A 21794-nucleotide genomic window follows, 5' to 3' on the forward strand; every position below is an offset into this window, starting at 1 on the left:
CACCTCCTCCTCCCTCTCCTCTCCTCCTAATTAGCACCTGAGCATACAGGCCTGGTTAATATTCGCCGGCGAGGCGCTGCGACGGCAGAAGGGCACCTCGCCGTCTCTCCTGCGCTGCTGTTGCCATGGTAACGCCATGGAAATGAAGCACCGCTTTCTCTGTCTCTGTCTCTCTCCGTCTCTTTCCTAATTTTTTTGCCCCCCCCCCCCCCCCCCCCCCTCCCCACCCTCCATCCGCTCCACCCCCCCACCCCCTTCACTTTTTAATGAGTCACTGCATCCATTAAAGCTGAGGATGGAGGGATGGCAGGGGAGTCACGAGGGCGAAGCGACGCTCCAAGACACAAAACTCAAAATTTCAGATCTGCAGAGAAAAGTTTTGGTTTCTTTTTTAAAAAAAAAACGTCAGAATCTGTAAACGTTTCCCGTCGCAGACGTGAATATTCATCCACTGCTCCGGCAGATGTTTGTGATTTGTCGCTCTGTCCAAGGACAGTGTCGTTATTTATTTATTTATTTGTTTATTTGCTTTTCTAACAGAGTTCAGTGAGCTGTGTGTGTGCGTGTGTGTGCGTGTGTGTGCATGTGTGCGCGTGTGTGTGTGTTGGGGGGTGTTTGGATGGAGGCCTTGGCCTTGATGAAGTTCTTTAAAGCTGCTAATTGTGTTTCATTCATATTTCATGGTCACGGGGGGCAGACAGTTTGCTGAAGGAGAATTGATAGATTATCGCGTGTGTGTGTGTGTGTGTGTATGCGTGTGTGTGCGTGCGTGCGTGCGTGTGTGTGCATGTGCATTTCTAAACCATGGCCATGTGAAGCCGGTGGGTGTTTGTGTGACTGTGTGTCTTGCATTCGTCCGTCATGACAGCTGGAGGTCACAGGGATTTTCTCTGTGTGTGTGTGTGTGTGTGTGTGTGTGTGTGTGTGTGTGCGTGTGTGTGTGTGCGTGTGCGTGTGCGTGTGTGTGTGTGTGTGTCAGAAGTGTTTCAGATATTCTGGTTGAACTGAAGCAGCACAGAGTGTAAAACACCATTCAGACATTTTGCCTCGGCGTGTTGTTGCGAGCTAAACTTCTGAGCTCCCGGTGGATCGCAGCGATGGACGATCGATACTTTGACACTCAAAGCTGCTCATGTGATATTGATCCCTTAAAACAAAATGATGAGTACAAAACATTGGTGGCTGCTTCGCATCTGAACGTTCAGCCTGACATACTTACCCAGCCTGCGTCACATGACTGTGGATGAACCTATGAGACGAGAGAATGTGGATTCAGAGTCCGCCTCAGAGGAGGAACCTGAATCCTTCTCCGATGACTCCCAAAGAGCCCGACCCATCAGGAGGAGCTGAGCAGAGATGATTGTTGCTGACTGACATCCTGTTCCAGTGGTTTCCATCATCTTATGAAGAAACCCCTGGTAGGAAACACTGGATGGACGTCAAGTGAAATTCCAAAGCTGTACGAGTCAAAACAGTGAAACACCCCATAAAATGTGCAAGCAGTGTGGTTTTAACAAGTGGTGTTTGGACAGCTCGAGGAGCCGAAGCTCACAGCGTTTGACTGTGTCAGGACATTTTATTGAGCAGAATTGGCAGACGGAGGCTCGCACTCATGAGACATGCAGCACAGCAGACAACACGTCCGAAGCGACCGCAGCGTTACCAGCCGGGTCCAGGCCGTCCGCGTGGTCTGAGCCGTGCTGGAAACCCACCGGGGACACCAGGCGTAGCGGGCTCTGCGGTTCTCTCTGTTCAAGCAGCACGTAAGCGTTCCTGAGGTCAATCCTCTGGTCTCTCCTCCAAAGACCAAACACGTCTGCTGGGCTGAAGGGTGACACCTCACAGCTCGTGAGTTTGTACACCTAGTTTGAGCACCTCTTTGGACATGACCGTGATACCGGCCCTGAGGAAACAGCAGCTCATTGGCGAGCCCGGGTCACATGTGACGGACAGGAAACGAGCAGCGAACCCTTTGTTCCCACTTCAGCCGCCTCGCTGGGAACCGCCGGCTGCAGACGCCGAACGACGCGGACTGTTCAGCAAGGAAAGGATGACGCAGACGTTTTCTTCTTGATTGGGTCTTACCTGATTCGCTAAGGCCTTATCACGTGACCCTTTTCTGTAGAATGACAGGTGTTTCTGACCTTGTCGTCTATTCTCACAGTTAAACTCGTATTTCATCCTGCTGCTGCTGCCGACACGCACAGCAGGAAACACCGGCATGCGCACGCCGCGTACGTGAATGGTCGTATGTGTGTTTCCAGGCGTGTTGGCGTGGACAGATTGTCTTAATTTTAAAATGAAAACTTTTTCCGTGAACGCGGCCAATTTTTAACAGGAGAGACATTTAATCAGAGGCCAAATCGGATTAAAGCTAAAACTGTTGCTTTACACCAACACCAACCTAAAAGTAAGTGAGTAAAAGGCGAAGATGCATCTCATGAGAGCACTAAAGAAATGTGAAAATAAGATAAAATAAGACTTCAGTGATGCCACACCGGGGAAATGTACAACAGCAAGAATAAAAAGACGGTAGAAAAAGGACAAATAAATGAAATCAGCTGTAGAGGCTGTGTACATGCTGTACAAAGGAGGTGAAATGTGTTGCCTTGTGAAGTAAACATGAGTAAAACATGAATAATAAAACTGTCTGTGTACTGTTGCACAGTAGACAATATATTAGCACAGTAAAAATATGTAATATTGCACAGATTTTAGCAAATGTCGACATAGAAATTCACCCAAAAACACGCTGCTGAGAGGAAGTGTGACGTTATTTTATTATTTATTAGAAATCTTAATTTAACTTTGGTGTTTCTGTAAAATAGAGGAGTTTTTTACACGTATTAGCAGATTATTTAATCATGTTCATTTTTGTCAAATATTTGTTGATAATGGCCGACATGTCATGAGACCTTTTTCGAACAATGACCATTATTTTGAAAATCACATACAAATTTAAGAAAAGTTCCGTGTCTGCGCTGTTGGAATTAGAACAAACCGTGTTTTGAGTTTCTAAAGTTTGATTTGAGCCGTCGTAGTGGAGAGTTTTGTCATCATCAGCTCCGACAGCAGACGTTCGTCTCACTCCGCTGACTGTCTGCGTCTCTTTGATTCATGGAAATGTCAACAGAATCGCAGCTGAAATGAAAGCTAATGTGAAAATGAAATTAAGACGACACCCAGGAATCAGCATGCAGAATGTCAGCGCTGGTGGAGAAAATCTGCCGTCGAGGAGTTAAAATGTTTCCACAGTGAAGAAACTTCTGGTCTGAAATAAGAATCAGTGTTTGAGTCGTGCGTTCGCTCATTTGTCTCCAGTGTTTTCAGAGACGTGACAGGAAATGAAGGGAAGTCGTGCCACCACGCTCGCCGGCGAACCACGTTTTCACAGCGAGCGTCGTAAAGCAGGAGGCCAGCAGGACGGCCTTATTAAGAAAAAACTCCCAAATTAAACCTGACGTGTTTCAGGTCACAGCAATTTTCAGAAAACACTGAGAGAGAAGCAGAATTCACAAGAAGAAGAAATAAATCAACTCGGGCTGAATTAGTTTTTTGTTCTGTGAGGTCCGTTTATTTCGCTTCAGTATGAAAATCAACCGTCTGAGACGTCGTGCTCCAGATAGATAATCAGCCGCAGCGAGCGTCATATTGTGTCACAGTTATGTTTTCAGCCTTTGAATGGAAGTGAAAATTGATTTGGAAAGTCCATCAAAGTGTAGTAATAATGGAACTAAATGCAGGTATTTGTTCCTCAGGGGCCTTGAAGGGTGTTTCAAGGCTGCAGAACAGGACGAAGAGACGGACAACACGTTCAGAAGCTCTCAGAGGATGTCATCAACGTAAAGGTGCAGCTAATTATCCTCATTAGTTTAGAGCTCAGAGATATTTAAGGTAGAGCGACAGAAGAACACAAGGCCGCCTTTAGAAGAGCCGATGCTGCTGAACAAAGTGCTGTGAAATCCAGGTGAACGCCGCAGAGACTGACAGGTGATCGTCTCCAGCCGTGAGTCGTCCATCGCTGAGCGTCTCCTGAGGACGCTCAGCGATGGACGACTGAACGGACCGATTCATGTCACTCACATTCAGCTCCGCGGACTCGACCTTCAGATGCTCGACGGCACGAGAATTTGGCCGACTCCCCTCATCGGGCCGCGCGAGGCTGAGAGCGGCGCTCCAATTATCCGGCCAATCACCCGAAACCCAAAACTCTCTCAAGGTTCTCTGCCAATGAAAAGCCAGCTTTGTTCTCATCAGCTTACCTCACAGGATCCATCAGTCATTTAGCTCCGCTGCTGCCATTCAGCGCTTACAAGTTAGCTAATGCTTAAAGTGCCGGTTGGCCTTGGTCTGTGGTTCCCAATGTTGGGCGCTGGGACCCATTCAGGGCCCCAACAGGGCTTCCTCAGGGTCCTCAGTGACATGCTGCTGCTTTCTTTGACTGCCTGGTGCCTGAATCTCAGTTCACCTGATGAGCTGTGGAGCAGAGATGGAGAAGGTTTCTGTATCTCATTACTGAACATGCGCCTACGTCTTGAAGTCAGCAGATGAAATAATTGTATTTATGTGTTTTCTTGGTGTTTTTGTCGCTGTCGTCAGTGAGAGTCGTAGTCCAGGCCGACCGGTCAGAGCTCGTGGGGCCTCCATGAGGTTCTGCTGTTGTTGATCGGTCCACGTCAGTTAGAAGCTACATGTGAAGGTGTGAGGGTTCATCAGGTTCTGCTTTTGGAGCTGTAACGTGCTCATGAACGTTTGTCCTCTTCAGTGTCTGCATGTGTTCAGTGAATTTAATCTCACTGCTGCTTTTTGGACATCTGCAAAGTTGGCATTTTGTCCTAAAGGTGGCGCTAGATGGAAGCTGTCAGGGGGTCCAATAAGGGTTGAAGCACGGACCTCTGCTAGCATGTCGAGGTAACCGAGTGAAAGCATCGTATTTGATGTTGTCAGGATCACTCAGACCCTCTCAGAGCTCCGTCAGGACGGATTATCTTTCAGGAGGAAGTGATTTTTCTAGCCGAGCGTTTCTGTCTGTAATTTCAGTCCTCTGTCAGTTACTCCTACAGGCTGCAGCCACCAGTACGAACTCAGGCCTCTTTCCCTCCTGTTAAAGGGCCAGCTAACGTAACCTGAGGTAAAACCCGTCGTGACGTCGTTCAGTAGGTTTCGCAGAACTCTTATATAAGAGCAGTGAGATTTGGATCTCTATAAGCTGAAGAGGAAGCTGCTGGAAACGGAGCGGCACTCTGAGAAGAGCTGGGTCATACTACCAGCTGTGTTAATGATGCATTAGCACCACGAGGTGCCCACACAAAGGCATCCTTTGATCAATCATTTAGCATCCCCGCGCACACGCACGCACGCACGCACACACACACACACACGCGCACGCACACACACACACACACACACACACACGCATCTGGCAGTTTCTGTGCATGATGACTGTGTGCCCGTGGAGGGGGGTCACGGGGACTCCAGGACCAGGACGCTGTTCGTTTCCAAGCGACGGCGCCTTTAAAGAAACCGCCTCATAACCTTCAGTTCCCGGTTGTTGTTCCTGTCCCTTCGTTCACGTCCCGTCCTGCCTTCCAGTCGAGGATTGGCAGGTCGGGGGTCGTTCACGGAGGGTTCAGATCAGCTGATGAGTCTGACGGCCATGACCTCTCGTCTCTGATCTAATGATTGATGAAGCTACCTGTGATGCTTCGTCATGTTTTGCACGTGCTTCAGAATAAAAGCATTTCAACGGAGACAGAGCAGAACTTTACTGTGAAACAGGAAGTGCTGACAACCGGAGCGCCGCTGGTGATGCTCTGTGGGTTTTGGTCTTTTCAGGAGGTCGTTCTGAAACATTATGTGTCATTAATAAAGCTTGAAGAAGACAGCCAGCGCTGGTGTTCCATCCAAGGAACCATAAAGTTTGAGCAGCTGGAGTTAAAAACATGCCAAAGGAGCCGGATGGTTGGCAGGCTTCGGTTTGTGGGGAAACGGAGCCACACACAGCTGAAGTGGTTTGGTGACGAGATTAAAAACATGTAATTACAGTCAGCGAGGCCTTTTCCTCTCTGATCTGTCTGTTCTGTGTCTGTGCACAACACCAGAGGTCCTAACACCGCTGATGCATTCTAACTCGCAATTTCATAAAGCTTGTAATTAGAATTTGCACAAGCCTAAAGGAGCGAGTGTGAGTGACCCCGCTTCCACTTGGAAATGAAGCCTCAGGTCACCTGACACCAGAAGTTTCCACACAGTTCGGCTCAGAAAGGGTTTTGGCTATAAGACAACACCCTGAGAGAAAACGGCCGATCAGCTGAAACCTCTGGACGTCCTAATTCAGACCGTCTGCCGAGCACAACACGAGCGTCGCAGGAATTTGTTTTCAGTGGATCCTTTTCTGTGTCGAAACGTGCGTCGCCTCCTCCCCTGCGAGCCCCCGTCCACTCCGGTTTGCCCTTGTTCCAGTAAAACGTCTTTAACCCCTCCTATTAGCACAGTTGGCTCCTTCCGATCTTCCGTTCGTCCTCCTAATTTGTCATTTCATTTCCCAAGATATTTCCTCATTACCTTCTTTCCCATCTCTGAATTGTTTTACGGCTTCCTCGACACCCTTTTCTCTCTGGTTTGCCCTCGTTCACCTCGGCTGACTACAGTGCAGTCAGATAGATGGATGGATACAGTTTGTGGTTAGACTGATGCTTTGCTTTGCCCTTGATGGAGGAGAAAATTTGATCTGTTTTTCCTCATCGCTGCCTGTAAAGCCTGCAGTGAACCCTGCCTCACCCGGCTCATCCACTCCAGTTACTTTGGTGTCACTTTCAGTGGGACTGCTGGTCTGAGTTTGGCCTCTGGAGGGTTTAGAGGAGGGGGATCCTGGAGGGAAAGCTTTCCACCGCAAAACAATTAGCAAATAAAAAGCTCGTGAGTGTCAGATCTGCGTGGAATAATCATGTCAGTGAAAGAAAGGGACAAAGGCTCGTTTGTTTGATCTCACCTGCCTCTCGCAAGGAAAATTTGCCGCTTCTTGCAATTTGCAAATCACTGTTGTCACTGCTGCAGTTTTATTATTTTCTCCATAATTACGGACTGCTAGCGTGCTCTGAACAATCCCCTGTACACAAATACTGTACAAGTAATTACAAGGATGCGTGGAGGCGAGCTGAGCCCAACAAAATGGGACGCAGCCAAGCGGCATATGACTCCGCTCGTCAGAAGCTGGCCCGGAGTCCTCGAGGCCGATCCAGTGATGCAGCAAAACATGACACTGTTGTAGTTTTCTCTCTTTTTTTCCCTCTTCTCCCTCTCTGTCTGGAGCTGGCAGAGGCAGCGCTGCTCCTCGTCGAGGCCGTCGATGTGCTTCGGCCTGCAGCTCCGTCTGCCTCCACGCTTCGTGTTTTCCGTCATCCAATCTGTTTTCTCCGTCTTTCTCTGCACGCTCGCTTCTCCTTTTTGCTTTGCTGCTGATCTGCAGGACGTTCTTCTCCTTCTCTCTCCCTCCTCCTCTTCCTATACATGTACCCTCTGCTCTCCTCTCGTCAACTCCTCCTACACTCGTTTTTTTCTCCCGTTGTTTTTGATCTCTCTTTTCCCATCTGCCTCTCCGTCTTTTTCCACTTCACCTCTGGCAGCAGCTCTGGCTCTGGCAAAGCTTTTTTAAGCAAACCAACATGTACAGAAGTAGAACATATGAATGGAAAATGCATTATTTCTTCAGGTTTGTCTTTGTGTGCAAGTGGATGCAGATTGTCTCAGAAATCAGTTGATTAGACGATTTAAAGAGCAACTTTTTAACCATTTTAGCTCAAATACGCCAAAAACAAGAGTCGCACATGTAGCGATGGTCCCAGAGACGCTGTGTGACACCTGGATTAACACCACCTGTCGAGGGATGAGGTAAAACCAATGAAAGAGCTCAGTCCACCTCTTTAATGTCCATGAAGCATCGTTACGTTACCGACTTCAGAGGAGAGCATTTCTACGTTTTGTCTGGATAAAGTTTGTCCAATAGTGACTCTGAACATATTTATTTAAGGTGAAACAGCTCTTAAATTTCTCTGTTTTGCTCCCAAACCTGCCGTGTTAACACCATGAAAATTGAGACGTCTGCCGCTCTCGTGTGCTCCTCTCGTGGAAAAGCTTTGATGTCGGCGTCGATATAAAACCTGAGATTTGTTCCAAAACAGCACTTTAGTTTCTGTTTTAGTTTGAGGAATAGAAACTTCTTTTTCCAATTACCAAAATATCCCAAACAGCTGCACACACGCCTAAAGAGCCGCTGCTGCGTCGATCGCTCGGAGTTCCCCTTTTAAAAGTGTCTCAGCTCTGAGAATCCGATGCCAACTTTCCATACTTGACAGTTTTCGATGGGGACCGGAGGTCTTCGCTAGTTACCTCGTGGAGGCCTGACCCAGGACCGAGTGGCGACCTGGACCAGCTCCAACCTGACATGCAGCTGAGTGAGGTGGTGCAGGTCTTGTTGCAGTGCTGCAGGTTTCTGCAGTGAGACACTGGACGGTGCAGACTTTCTGCTGTTTGTCTCTGCAGCAGCTTGTTAATTGATGAGCGTCGCGCTGTCTTCTCTCTACGTTTGCTTCTGTCCAAGTCCACCATGTCCGGATGTAATTGTCCTGCCTTCAGGTCTCTTTGGGATCAGGTTCAGGTTTTCCATGTGTGTTTCAAATCACACAGAACATTTTGAGCTTTGAGGTTCGTCATCAAACTGTAAATGGCTGCAGCGATTATTCTCAGTCATTACAGTTTTTATTCTAATCGATCAATCGATGCTGTCTGTCCCCTTACTCGCACGCTGTCTTGCTCAGGGAGTCTGGTGAGACGGAGCGTGCAGTAAACAGCCATGTAAATGCATGAGATTTATAATAACATAGGATTAGTTCAGTCTCATTGCACAGTGCGACAATTCAAACAGGACTCTGAGAATCTCTGTGAAGCTGTAAAACACGTCTCCTGTGCAGGCGGCGAGGAGCTGATCAAGGCTGTGCGAGCAGGAAATATGTCCAACATTAAGTGACACTTGGGACAAATAACAGCTTGCCCAGTACTAATTAAGTGTTGAACTTCTCTCAATTTTTCTGGCAAATGTGTTTTTCTCCCCAGTGACTGGGACACCTTTTCAAAGCTTCAACTTTGCTGATGCACAAAAAGCTCATTTTTGTGGTATTATTTGTGATATTTCTTCCTCCTCCCCTCCTCTCCCTCGTCCTCTTCGTCTCCGCTCGGCCTCTCGTCCTCTTTTCTCTCTTTGCTCTGTTCGTCTTTTCTCTCCTCGTCTCGTCTTTTCTGCCTCTTTAAACTCCGTCGTCCCTTTCTCCTCCTCCCTCTTTATGTTCTTCTTCTCTCCCTCGTCTTCCTCTTTCTCTCTCTCCCTCGCTGTCTTCTCTCTCTTTCTGTCTGCCAGGCCATGGCCTAGTTAAGACGTCTTCTGCTTTGTGCCTGTTCTCTTTCATCAGCTGGAAGTTTTTACGCTCTCCTCCTGTATCTCTGTGCCTCCTCACCACTGTCTCTCATTCTCTTTTAATATCACTCCCTCTCACTTTCCCTTCTACCTGCTTTCTCCTTTTGTCCTCCTTTTATTTTTACCCTTCTCCCTCTCTCCCCATATTTATTCACACGCATCTCCCCCCTCTCTCTCTCCATCTGTTTGTACCTCGCTCTCTCAGTTCCATTGTGTGGATGATAGCTGTCAGGAGATCTCATCACTGAGTCTCTCTTATTACATGATTACAGGGTAATTATCCTGTGAAGTTGTCTTTGCCCGAATCTATGAAAGACGCTTAATGTCTTTTTAATGGGGTTTGGAGTTTGGAGACTTTTTTTGCCTTTTGTAGTTACTGTGGACTCTTCCATTTATTGCATTTACATGTGATTGGCCTGGAACAGCGTGCCCTGATTAAGTGGCACTCGGAATCGTCGTAATTTTCGGGCGCGTCGTCTCGCTCCGAGTTGTCAGTCAGACTTGCTTTATTTTGAACTTCTGGCCTTGGCTCTGTCAGCGGACGCCGTCATCTGTCAGCGTCTGATTAAGACGGGCTCGATGAAGGTCCCGTGATGATCGGGGCGAGCCTGAGACCTGGACTTTAGAGGACGGCGAGCAGAATGTCAGGCTGCTCATCAATCCCAAACCTCCCATCTTTGATGTGGAACGAGTCCAGAGAGGATGTTTGTGTGATTATGGACAATGACTTCATCAATATCAGCCTCGTATGTGGCTGTCAAAGAGAGCCGGGCAGACGCATCACCAGGCTGATATTATGGTCTGTCACACAACTGTAATTCAAGGTTAACGTATTTCTTATTTATTTTGTCGTTGTCGCCATTGATTGGCTGCTTCATTTCTGATTAATCTCTCTTATTTTTCCTTTTTTATTTATTTGTTGTCTATAAAATTACATTAATCAGTAAAGAATCTGAATTTGCCCAAAGTGACGTCATCAAATTCATTGTTTTGTTTGATCAGTAGCCCAAAAGCACAAAGATATTTAATTTACAACTGAACAATTTGTATAAAAGTGATCATTTCCTCTAAATCTTTGCTGTATTAAAGAAGCCTGTATGATTGATTCATGGCTAAAGCAGTTAAAACAGTTCGGGTGATGGAAATCATCTGTCGATATCCGGCCTCAGTATGTGTCTTTGTCACGGCTCTTTAACAGTCACATTGGATGTATCATTGACAAGCGTGTTTAAATTTGTTTCTCTGTGAAAACTGAAATCATCCTTTTTGTTGTCCTCCTCTAAAATCCACCATCAGTCAGATTTTAATCTTCTGATATTTGGATCAGAATCTGATGTCAGTTTTGGGGTCTGTGTTACTAAATCTGATCAAATCATTGCCCAGTTTCTGTTTTTGAGTGTTAATCTTTAGGAGCTTTGTTGCTTTGTTAGTTATAAATATTTAATGTTGTAGAGAAATACTTAAGATGTGAAGTTTTCAGGGGCTCTGAGTTTATTGCTTCATGTCTTTGAAGGAAATTTTATCCAAAGCACATAATAGTACACCACTGTGCATGTATCTTCAGTGCAAGTGACCCCAGTAAGAATAAATCTGTGCTGATGCTGCTGTGTTTTATCCTTGATCTCACATCTCTCAAATAATGTTTCAACCAAAAGTGTTTATAAAAGTGCAGTTTATCAGTTTTCTCCCCTTCTGTTGTTGCCCATCATGCATTTTTCTCATTCTTTGTCTTATTCTGGAGCACATCACATCACACTCAAACAGTATCAACATGACTTCTGTTTTTCTAACATGTATTTTTCTCAGCTTTTAGTTTTCCCCAAGTGACTGTGGCGCAGCTCACTGAACACAAACAATATTAACATGTAATTTTCTCTCTCTGTGTTTGTCTCCACGCAGCTTGAGCGCCGCTGCCGTCTGTGATGCCCTCCCATGACGCCCAGGTCGGTAGCTGACACTGCCAGTGAGCGGGAGACGCCACTGCACAACCGGTCCTGGGCCAGCGCCTTCAGCCGGTTCTCGCCCTCCCTCTCGCACGCTGGAAACTCCACCTCCACCCGCCTACTAGAATCCACAGCCATCAGCTCTGACCCCCCCCAGTAAGGACCCCTCAAAAAGTGACACTCTGACGTCCTCAGCCAGCACCAGCAGCAGCAGCAGCCAAAAACCGCGGAATCTTCAACGCAATCAGCAACACCAGCACCACCATTATCTCCACCAGCAGCAGCAGCCATCATGTCCAGTCGTAGAAAGTCCTCCACGCCCTGCATGGTCCGGGTCCTCAGCGACCTGCCCGAAGAGCAAGATGACCCTGAGGAAGTAATGGACTTGGAAATATTGGCAGACAACGATGTGACAGAAAAAGAACAGCCAGAATCATCTGAATCTGCAGAAAAGAGTCAAGACCCCCAGCAGGAGAATCCAGACCAGCAGACGTTTCCAAAACCAGTGGAAAACCAGAATCCTGAGCCATTAGAACAAGAGGAGCAGCTGGGTAAAAATGACCAACCCCCTGTCATTGAAGATGTAGAGGCCAGAGAGGAGAAGGACAGGGAAGGGGTTGAATCTGACCCGGCATCCCAGAAAAAGCAGTCCAGAGGCTACGAGTGCAAATACTGCCCGTTTTCAACGCAGAACCTGAATGACTTTAAAGAGCACGTGGACTCCAGCCACCCTAACGTCATTCTGAATCCGTTGTACCTCTGTGCTGTCTGCAACTTCAACACCAAGAAGTTTGACTCGCTCACAGAGCACAATGAGAGCCAGCACCCGGGCGAGACAAACTTCAAGTTCAAGAGGATAAAAATGAACAATCAGACTATCTTAGAACAGACAATCGAAGGCAAGGACAATTCAGTTGAATGCGAAGTGACAAATGAACAGGGTGAAAGCAACAGTAGTTCTGTGTTTCCACCTTGCATATCTACCACAGTGAAAACCCCAGAAAATATCCAGTCGCTCTTTCAAGGGAGCGAACTTAAGAGCCAGCTCGACGGCCTGATCCAGAAGGATCAGATCACAGCAGTGAACATCAACGGAACGGTCATCATCCCTGAACCCACCATCCTCCAAGGGCTCTCCCATGTCACCCCAATGCTCCAGCGCCCGCCCAACTTTAACTCTGTACCAAAAATAGCTGTTCCCTTGAACACCACCAAATATAACCCTTCTTTAGATGACAACTTGACGTTGATCACCTCCTTTAACAAGTTTCCTTACCCTACACATGCAGAGCTGTCGTGGTTGACAGCTGCCTCCAAGCACCCGGAGGAACAGATCAAAGTCTGGTTCACCACCCAGCGGCTGAAGCAAGGCATAACCTGGTCCCCAGAGGAGGTGGAAGAAGCCAGGAAAAAGATGTTCAATGGCTCTATCCCTCCTGCTCATCATATGTTCACCGTCCTGCCTACGAGCCCCATCTCTCAGACATCTGCCAAATCCTCCCAGCAGCCCCTTGTCCACACTACAGTCAGGCATCCAAGTCATGTGCGCACATCCACGTCCAATGGGTTAAGTGTCGTCACCACTACAAACTCAACAGGCTCCGGCCTCACCCTTAAACGAACACACCTGACAACACTGTTTGGCCCCGAGTCCAAGCGGCCAATCATGGCTGTTGCCCCCCATTCTGGCGACCCCAAAGACAAGGTCCTTATGGCGCCTCCTCCACCCCCTCCTCCTCAGAAAGACCGTCTCCCAATGGCTCCACCTCCTGTTCCCATGGAGATGAAGAGACCTGTAGCAGTTCCTCTGGTCAACACGGAGATGAAGAGGTCATCCGCTACTGTGCCTTTAATGTCACCACCATCGTCATCACCATCTTCCCTATCCAAAGGGAAGACTCCCTCGACATTAGGACACCCCAAAACAAAGCCGGTGGTGTCGCTGCCCTCCATAGTCTTTCCAGAGTCTTTAACGAGGCCAATGATAGCTCCTCCACCTATCTTTGCCCCGTCATATAAAAGTACATTACTTATTCCTCTAACTTCGTCCATTGCTTCCAAAGAAAAGCACCCGAATACCCATGCTATGCCAGCTGCAGATTTGAAGCTGCCTAATTCCCCTCCACTTATTACCCCACAGATTAGGAGGCCAACCATTATCCAGTCCATTCGCGCTCCATCCAAAGCCCCATCCCAGATTCCAGGGTTCCCCTTGGATAGCAAGAAGCTAAAAGAGCAGCAGGGAGTGGAGCTGAAAGCCAGCTACCCCAGAGGAGACAAGGTACTCACTCCTCTGGTAGAGGCCAACGGGACATCTCGTGTAGATGGCAAATGGCTCCACGATCAAACCTCCCTTGCTCACAACAATGGAGTCAAGCATTTGGATGGTGGTGAGTTTCCAGCAGCTTCAAAACTAGACTTTCAGCAAAAGTCCTCGGTGCTGACCCAATTCCCCTTGCTGGAGAGGATGAAAGGAAAGACAGCCGAACAGCTGAAGATCTTGGAGGAGAACTTCCTGAGGAACAGCTTCCCCACACAAAGCGAGGTGGACAATCTGGCGGGCACCACCCGTCTGTCTCACCAGGAAATCGACAGCTGGTTTGTAGAGCGACGTGCACTACGCGATAACCTGGAACAAGCCCTTCTCAACTCCATGGGTACTAAGAGAATGGGCACCGGTAGCACCACCGCTATCACTAAGAAAGGACTACATCAACAGCAACACCAAACTCTACAGCTGAATGGGATTCACAAGCCAAGCACCGGCATGGGCCACCTTAAAAGCCCTCTTCCACCCTCACACGCCGTGCCCACCATTGCTCCCGGCACCATTGCCTCCTCCATCCCCACCCCGAATTCCTGCTCAGTGCCTCCAGATAGCCGATCCCTGGCGCTCCTCAAGGACGATTTTGCTCAAACGCGGTGGCCTTCCCCTGAGGAGTTCAGCCAGCTGGAGGGTCGGACAGGACTGGCTCGCGCCGACCTCGCCCGCTGGTTCAACGACAGCCGGCTGCAGAGCGGCAGCATGGAGCTGACGGAACTTTTTCACAACAATGGAGTGAATGGAGGGCAGGGGCCGCCTGTGTGCTCTCCCGAAAACGCTCCCCCCAGCATCATCCGGCACTGTCAGGAAGGAGCCCTAACAAACAACAACAGCAGCAGTAAGGTGCTGGAAGTTGAGTTGGGCTGGCTGATGGAGCAGCGCGCTAACAGCCTCAGCAGTCAACAGCCCGACGAGCTCCAAGACGGGTTTGCTGGAAGGTACTGTATCCGTAGAATATTGGAAGTTTTTCGTTGTTGATGTATTTTGTTTCACTGTTCACATTTGAATGGGAAACATTCCTGTTCCACTGTTAGTCACATTTGATCCATGAAGACGACAGACTACAGTACTTTAATACAATGTGTAGATATTTTTTATCATGGCACCCCGAGCCACCCAACCACCAGTGTAACATGCATATATGTACAGATGCTTACTGGTTTTAACAATTGCAGATTTAACATCATTAGATTAGATGAAATAATGTGCAGTCCTGTCAGTCTGTGTTGAGGGCTGAGTTTTTTTGACAGTGATTTTGATATCTATTGCTGTTTTTCTTCTCTTTTGATTTGTCTGAAAACTTGAGACTAAACTTACTTAATTTAACGTTACAGATTTTGTTTAATGTTGGGAAACTTTATTTAAAACACACAGTAAATTAGCAATGATATGATGAATCTTGTGGCATCCTTGGCCCATCCTTAAGACTTTGGCAAGTTTTGTGCAACTCAATACCTCAACTTATACTCAGTTACATGAGAAACTACCAATAGTTAAAAGTTACTAATTACAATAAGACAAAATATGTGATGAACTCGTATAAATGATGATTCATTGTTAGACATTAAACCACAAAACAGTATAAAAAGTAGTTAAAATTGGTTCCACTTGGACCAGCTACAACAGTCAGTTTTCCACATTGATGAATCAAGAATTGAACACGCTGCCGTTCCTCATGATCGGTACTTTTACCAGGAGATGTTAAAGCGTGACCACACCCCAGCTGGACCCCGTGTTTGTTCGGTCGTCCAGCTGTTGCTGCACCCTCTGTCAACATCCTGTTCAGTACGTCTGCACCAGGATCGCGAGTTCACCTGGTGAGAGTGGACGTGAACATGCAGTAATCCTCTTCGTCCATATGAGATGATGGAAATGATTATGAAACACTGTGTGTGAGAGCAACACCTGAGCACATCTGGGCCTCTCATGAAAAGAGTCAATCCAAAATCTACCAATCACAACATCCCATTTACACTGGGTACAGACGACAGCGTCCTGAGTCCTGAGAGCTCGCCTGTCCAGGACTTTCGGTGTTCGCTGAACGGCATCATGTCGCCTCTGACTCCGCCTGTGTTGACCTGAGCGTTCAGAATACATCCTGCTCCCCTCGAGGAACTCGCGCTGTTGTTTTCTAGTTGCCACATTAACACTGTTCTCAGAACATTAACATACAAATCTGCGGGACTTTATTTATTCTGCCTTCCTCTGCAGGAGCTTGGGACATCTTTGGCCAAATAACGGCGCCATTAGGTGGGAAACCAATATCTCCACAATAATTTGGGCAAGAGCTTTATTCTTCCCACGAGTCAGCTCTGGGTTCAGGCTCAGTCTTTGAAAAGCACCACAGTATGAACCCGCACTAACGGCACATTGAAACGCTTCTGGCGCCTGTTGGTTTTATAAACTCTGTAAACAACAGAGCGCAGTCAGCGACGAGGAAAATATCTTGGAGCTGCAGAAGAAGACGAAGTCTGCAGCGTTCAGACCGGGAGGCTTCGCTTCTCGTAAGAGCTGACAGTTAAAAATGATCCTTTTAATTTCATGAAGTAAAATCTGATTATTCTTTGCATAAATTGAAGCCCCGACTTGAAGTTTGTGCCAGTTTTCATCAGCGTGTCTGACAGTCTCGTCATCTCTGGTCTCCATTGTTACGGCTGATTTCCGATCGCGAAGCTCACATTACACGACGAGAGCGTCCTCCTTCAGAGGGAGACTGTTTGGATCGTTCGTTTCTCCTAATTATGATTAAAAAATGTCCCGCTTATGACCCACTTTTGTTAAATCTGATTGTGAGGAAGCACATCAGTCGCTCAGATAACGAGAAATGATTGACAGCTCCAAAAACAAATATCTTTAAAAAGCAGATTTCAGAAATTATTTGTCAGTCTGCTGATTTTTGGTCCTGTTCTTTCATCTGCTAGAATGAAATCAGTGACATGTTTTTATTGTTTTATCAGCAAAAACATGGCGGTCAGAGAGAGAATTTACCATATCGACTGTCGCTGCAGGTGCAGTTCGTTTCAGTCTCCGTTGTGTGTTTTACAAAAACAGTTTTGGATAAACAGAGAAATGAGCCCGAGCAGAGAGTTCTAAAAATAAAGACGATCAGGAAACTGACATTGACGTTTAAATAAATATTCAACAGCTTCAGTTCTTCGCTGCAGCTTAACAAATTCAACTTAAACACTGTTTGAGCTGCAAACTAGGCGTGAAAAAACGTTTCAGTTGATTAGAATAAAAACTACACGCCAAGGAAAGTAAAGTAAAATAAAAATATACAGGAAGCGTCTGCAGACTTTTGTCAAATACATCAAGAAGCACGAGGAGACTCCTGACATCTACTGTGAACTTCTGAAATCCTGCCCTCACTAAGACCCCATATAATATTTATGTGTTTAAAAAATGAGAACTGTTACGGAAACTAATGAAAACTAAACTGAAACCAAACAAAAAGTCAAAAGAAAAGTAAAAACTGCTGAAAAACACCGTCTGCAGCGTCCTCCAGGTCTAACACACCAGCAGAACTCTGTATGAAACATGTCCGTGTGCGTCTTTGTGCAGTCATGGTGGAACAGGAAACGGCGGCCGCTCGGCGTCCTCTGGATCACACTCTCGGCTCGGTCGCGGCTCGGTCGGTCTCAGCGCTCCTGATCTGAACGCTGTTCTCCGCAGACTGAGGCAGCAGAACGCGGCGGAGCTGAAGAACGGGGGACAGAACGGGGGAGTCGTGGGAGGAGCGCGGGAGGTGTTCGGGAGCTGGCTGCAGGACGGGCACTCGAGGAGAGGACGGGAGCTGCTCCTGGACAGAGACAGGAAGATGGCGGAGGACGCGTCTGGGAGGCTGACTGGATAAATGGTGAGCGGCGTGTGGCCTCGGCTCTGAGGTCTTTCATGTTGTGTTTGCGTCCTCCATGTTGGCGTCTGATGTGACATTTTTCTGCTTTGTGATGAAATGTTGGTAAAACTGTTGTTGAGTCGTTTGAGCGCCGCAGGCCCTGAACTCGCCGGGCGCAGACGATGCTCTGAAAAGCCACATTCACGTCAGAAATAAAGTATTTTTTACATGTTAAAAGGGCAGCGTCTTTTAATTAGACCTGCCGCTGAATTACATTCACTATCAATGCAAGTGTTAATTATTTCTTAGTTAAATGATTAATCGCTTGTTCTGTAAAATGTCAAAAATGACAAATGGCCTCCTTTCAGGCAGTTAAATGAAGTATGAATTCGTTTTTCGCTGGAGCTTCTCTGATTTGATGAAGTCTGCAGTGAATATTAAAGCTGACCTGTGGAGTCTTTTTTTTTTTTTCTTACATTCAGACTGACGAGAAGTAAACAAACATGTCGAGTTCAGTTTTTCCTTTTAAAATCTGCTCTGTTTACATCCATCGATGCATCCTGAGACCTGAATGCTGGACTCAAAGATGGCGTCCGGTCACCTGAGTGACGGTAAACCATGAACCTTCCTGGATCAGCGTTTGTCACGCTGCATCCAAACTCTTCATGCTTTAAAAATACGAGGTGATTTGCTTCGTTTTCAGGCGTCCTGTCACAAGCTTTCCTACAAATGTTGCTCCGTAGTGCTGCGAGCGGTCAAACACTCCACAGGGAGCCTAAGAAACGCAGAATTAACAGTTAAATTTGAAGAGAAGGATTCGATTTTGTTTCAGTGCAGCTTTAAACTCTGACTCTGGATCTGCTCATGTTCTTGATTTTTGAGCGTAAGAAGGTCCTGAAGTGTAAAACCTGCTCAGTAAACTCAGAGTGTGGCTGCAGGCTTGCGGACGCAGTGAAGGGATTTGAGTCCGCGAGGCCCTGACGGTCCCCAGAGTCGCCCCTCCGCTCCACGGTCCGTCAGTGTGGAAGCCAACACCTCGATCCCAGGCAACAAACAAAGCCTCAGCAGCCGCTCGCGTCTGTGTGTGTAGCTGTGTGAGTTTTGGCCGCGACCGCTCAGCAACAAACACTAACTTCAGGAAAATTTAGGGGAAAAAAAAACGTTATTGGAGGCCTAAAATAGCAGCAGCCCCCCCGGTGAGGTAAAGTTTGATGGATAAAAGACTCCGCCTGGGGCAAAGTGTGACGACAGTCTGCTGCTTCTTCCCTCTGCTGTCTGTTCTGACAGAAGATTGAAAGTTTGAATGTTTCTGTGCAGCTTCTGCTTATCAAAATAGAATCTGTTCAGATGATTTCCTCAAGACAAACAGCCGTAAACAAGGCGGAGACTCAACTTCTGACATCGGCGCGTTTGAAAGATTGTCAGCACTTCTGCATGTCTTCAAAATCAACACTTGACAGCTGAAATCAATAATCAATATGCAGCGTTGAGAATAAGCAACAGTAACTGTAGATTTTGTAAATAGAAGTCTTCCTGTCACTGACGTCTGCTAATGTCTTCTTTCTTCTTCCTGTCTGACATTTGGACACTTACAGTTCAACTCAAAAACACGTGTGAGGAAAAAAAACTCCTCCGGAAATCTGGTTTTCAAACATGAACACATTAAATCAGCCCACACGCGTGAAAACATCTTCACATTAAGGTTAAACTGGCCAGTCCACAGCGGACCAGCTGAGGCGTCGAAGGTCGAGGTGACGTCGATGAATCGATGCGTCTTCGATCTTTTCTGTTTTCTTTCTGTGAAATAAACCTGCAGACAGAGAACATCAAAGTCACGCACACTCAGACAAACAAGAAGTTCGATGAGAGACTTCTTGAATGGTCAAAATCAGAGAGAGGCTGAACGATCCTGACCTTTAAAGAGCCTCGCGATGGCGATGGCGATGGCGATGGCGATGGCGTCACGTTGGCGTGACCTCGTTCTGCTCTGAAACACAGACGGTGGACAGGACGGAGCTTGACGGATGCACTTAAGTGCCTTCAACCTGCAGTGTTTTAACGGCCAGCAGGGGGCGACTCCACTGGCTGCAGACAGAAGTCTGATCATATGGAAGCCTATGGGTAAACGACACCACTTCTCACTTCCTTTATTACCTCAGTAAACCGGTTTTTAACGAGCTGCTGGTCTCAAGTCTCCTTCAGCACAGATGTTCATTTAGTAAATGTTGGCCTCGTTTAGAGAGCGGGAGGTTCTGCTCGGGGTCTCAGACCGTCAGGAGCGTGTGCCTGCAAAGATCTGATTGGCCACCACGGCGCCTGACTGGATGATGTCACGCTGCGTCGACCTCGAGCTAAACTCAGGGCTGAACTCGGTCTGAACGCAGTCCGTACAGTCTGGATCCTACATTTCCCACGATGCAATGTGGCTTTTATCTGAGTCTCCCTGCCTGGTCACGTCTGTCAGACTCCACGTCTCCAGACTTCGTGGTAAACATGTGCTCTCTTAACCCGACGACATCGCTGTGACATCATCACGGTTCCTTTCAGAGAGCGGTTGTCATTGGCTGTCCGGTCTGCTGTGATGTCATATAACACACAGATACTCCGACATGGTGTAGGAACAACAGAACAACACAAAGGCCGTTTGTCAGGTGGTGTTGGAGGCTTCAGCTGCAGCTGCTCCACCTCTCTGCTCCAACCAACACATCTGCTGCGCCCGCGTGGAGCCAGTTCTCTGCAAAAATCAGAGAATTAAACATGTCACGTCGAGCATGTTAAAGCCCGAATCAGACCGTCCGACTTTCAGCCAGTTAATGACATTAGCGGCGGCGAGGCGAGGCGTGCGAAAACCTCCCGTTACAGTAGATTTAACAGGCGGCGAGTTGTTTTTGGTGAATCTGACTCAGTTTGTGAGCAGGAGGATAAATGAACATGAGCTGCTATCTAAACTCTGGCAGTTTGTGACTGTGGCCACACACTCGTCCGCTCTGCCAGACGCTCAGTTCAGGTGCCAGTTATCATCGCCGGCTGAGTTCTGCTCTCCAAATCAGTTTGGCTCCCACATTACTGACTGTGGCAGGTGAATGCTGGAATCCGCCGAGCGCTGTTGATGGAAAAACTGCTCCAGTAACGAGTTTCTCCCAAATAACTCCAAAATTCAATATGTGGTGGGGACTAAAACTGGGAAACGTGGCTAAAAAAAGACGTGTTTCTCAGCAGAATGGAGCCTTTAACGAGATTTACATGGACGTCTCTTTGCTGAATCCTGCATGTTTGAAGTGTCTCCACCTTCAGGCTTTGTCACAGAACCATGACTCTTAATACAGAGCTCTGATTGGCTCAGCTGTTGTTCTAACAGGGGAGCAGCTGTCAATCAGCCCAGGTCCACTTAAAGCTGGAACGATCAGACACGCAGGCGGCAGCTCAGAGGTTAAAGGTCACCACTAAACTAAGACAAATCCATGAACCAGTAAAAACCAGTGCAGAGAATTAAATGAGCGCACGGCTTGAACTGCTCCTGACAGCTGAATCTGTAGGCAGGAAAACATCTTTGCTCAGTGTGAAACACAAGATCAGCAAACTTCAGAGTGAGTGTGGAGGCTCTGTGCCGCCGTTTGTTTTAAAAGTTAAACTGTTGGTGTATGAAGAGGTGAAAATGGCCTCCGCTAACGTTTCCCTTCAGGTTTTAACTCAGTTAGTTTCAAATGTTTTGTTTTTTCTGATGCCTTCCGTCTGCTTGGCGCTCGTCTCTGCTGGACTGAACGCTCAAGTTGTGTTTGTTTAAAGCGCCTCCAGTGCCAGACGGGTGGGGTTTGTGAAACTGAGTGCCAGTAGCTGAGGACAGTCGGCTCACCTGGTTTGGGTCGCGCCGCTCCGACGCTTCGCCGCGGCGGGGAGAGAACTCAGACCTCAGCTCTTCTTCTGGTTCTGGTTCAGACTGTGCTGAGGCTGCTGCTGCAGGCGGGAGATAAAACACGAGACTTCGTTTGGTTCAGATGTGATTAAACGAACGGCCTCGTCCTCGTCTTCGGCCACAACCTCACAGATTGAATTTGAGTAAAAAGGGAAATTTCTCGCTCGTCTCCTTTCACCTCTAAGTTTGTCTGTTGGATTTTCTGCTTTGGATGTGATGTTCGAGGTGAAGCTTCCTGCATCGCCACAAAAAAGAAAAAAAAGACATGAATACATGAGTATTAAATTCATTTTCATTCTTCAGCATCACCC

General features: G+C 47.4%; 1 protein-coding gene across 3 annotated transcripts in view; it reads left to right on the forward strand.

The window, feature by feature from the left end:
- LOC143334976 (zinc fingers and homeoboxes protein 2-like) overlaps positions 1-21794 on the forward strand; it is a 94682-nt gene that overhangs the window by 62437 nt on the left and 10451 nt on the right. For all 3 annotated transcript variants that reach the window (XM_076754054.1, XM_076754053.1, XM_076754055.1), the window contains exons 3-4: positions 11369-14673; positions 17408-17591. In XM_076754054.1, coding sequence (XP_076610169.1) covers positions 11705-14673; positions 17408-17588 — 3150 coding nt within the window. In that variant the 5' untranslated portion in view covers positions 11369-11704 and the 3' untranslated portion in view covers positions 17589-17591. The remainder of the gene's footprint in view (positions 1-11368; positions 14674-17407; positions 17592-21794) is intronic.

This window comes from Chaetodon auriga, chromosome 17 (assembly GCF_051107435.1).
Source record: "Chaetodon auriga isolate fChaAug3 chromosome 17, fChaAug3.hap1, whole genome shotgun sequence".
NCBI classification, from domain to species: Eukaryota; Metazoa; Chordata; class Actinopteri; order Chaetodontiformes; family Chaetodontidae; genus Chaetodon; species Chaetodon auriga.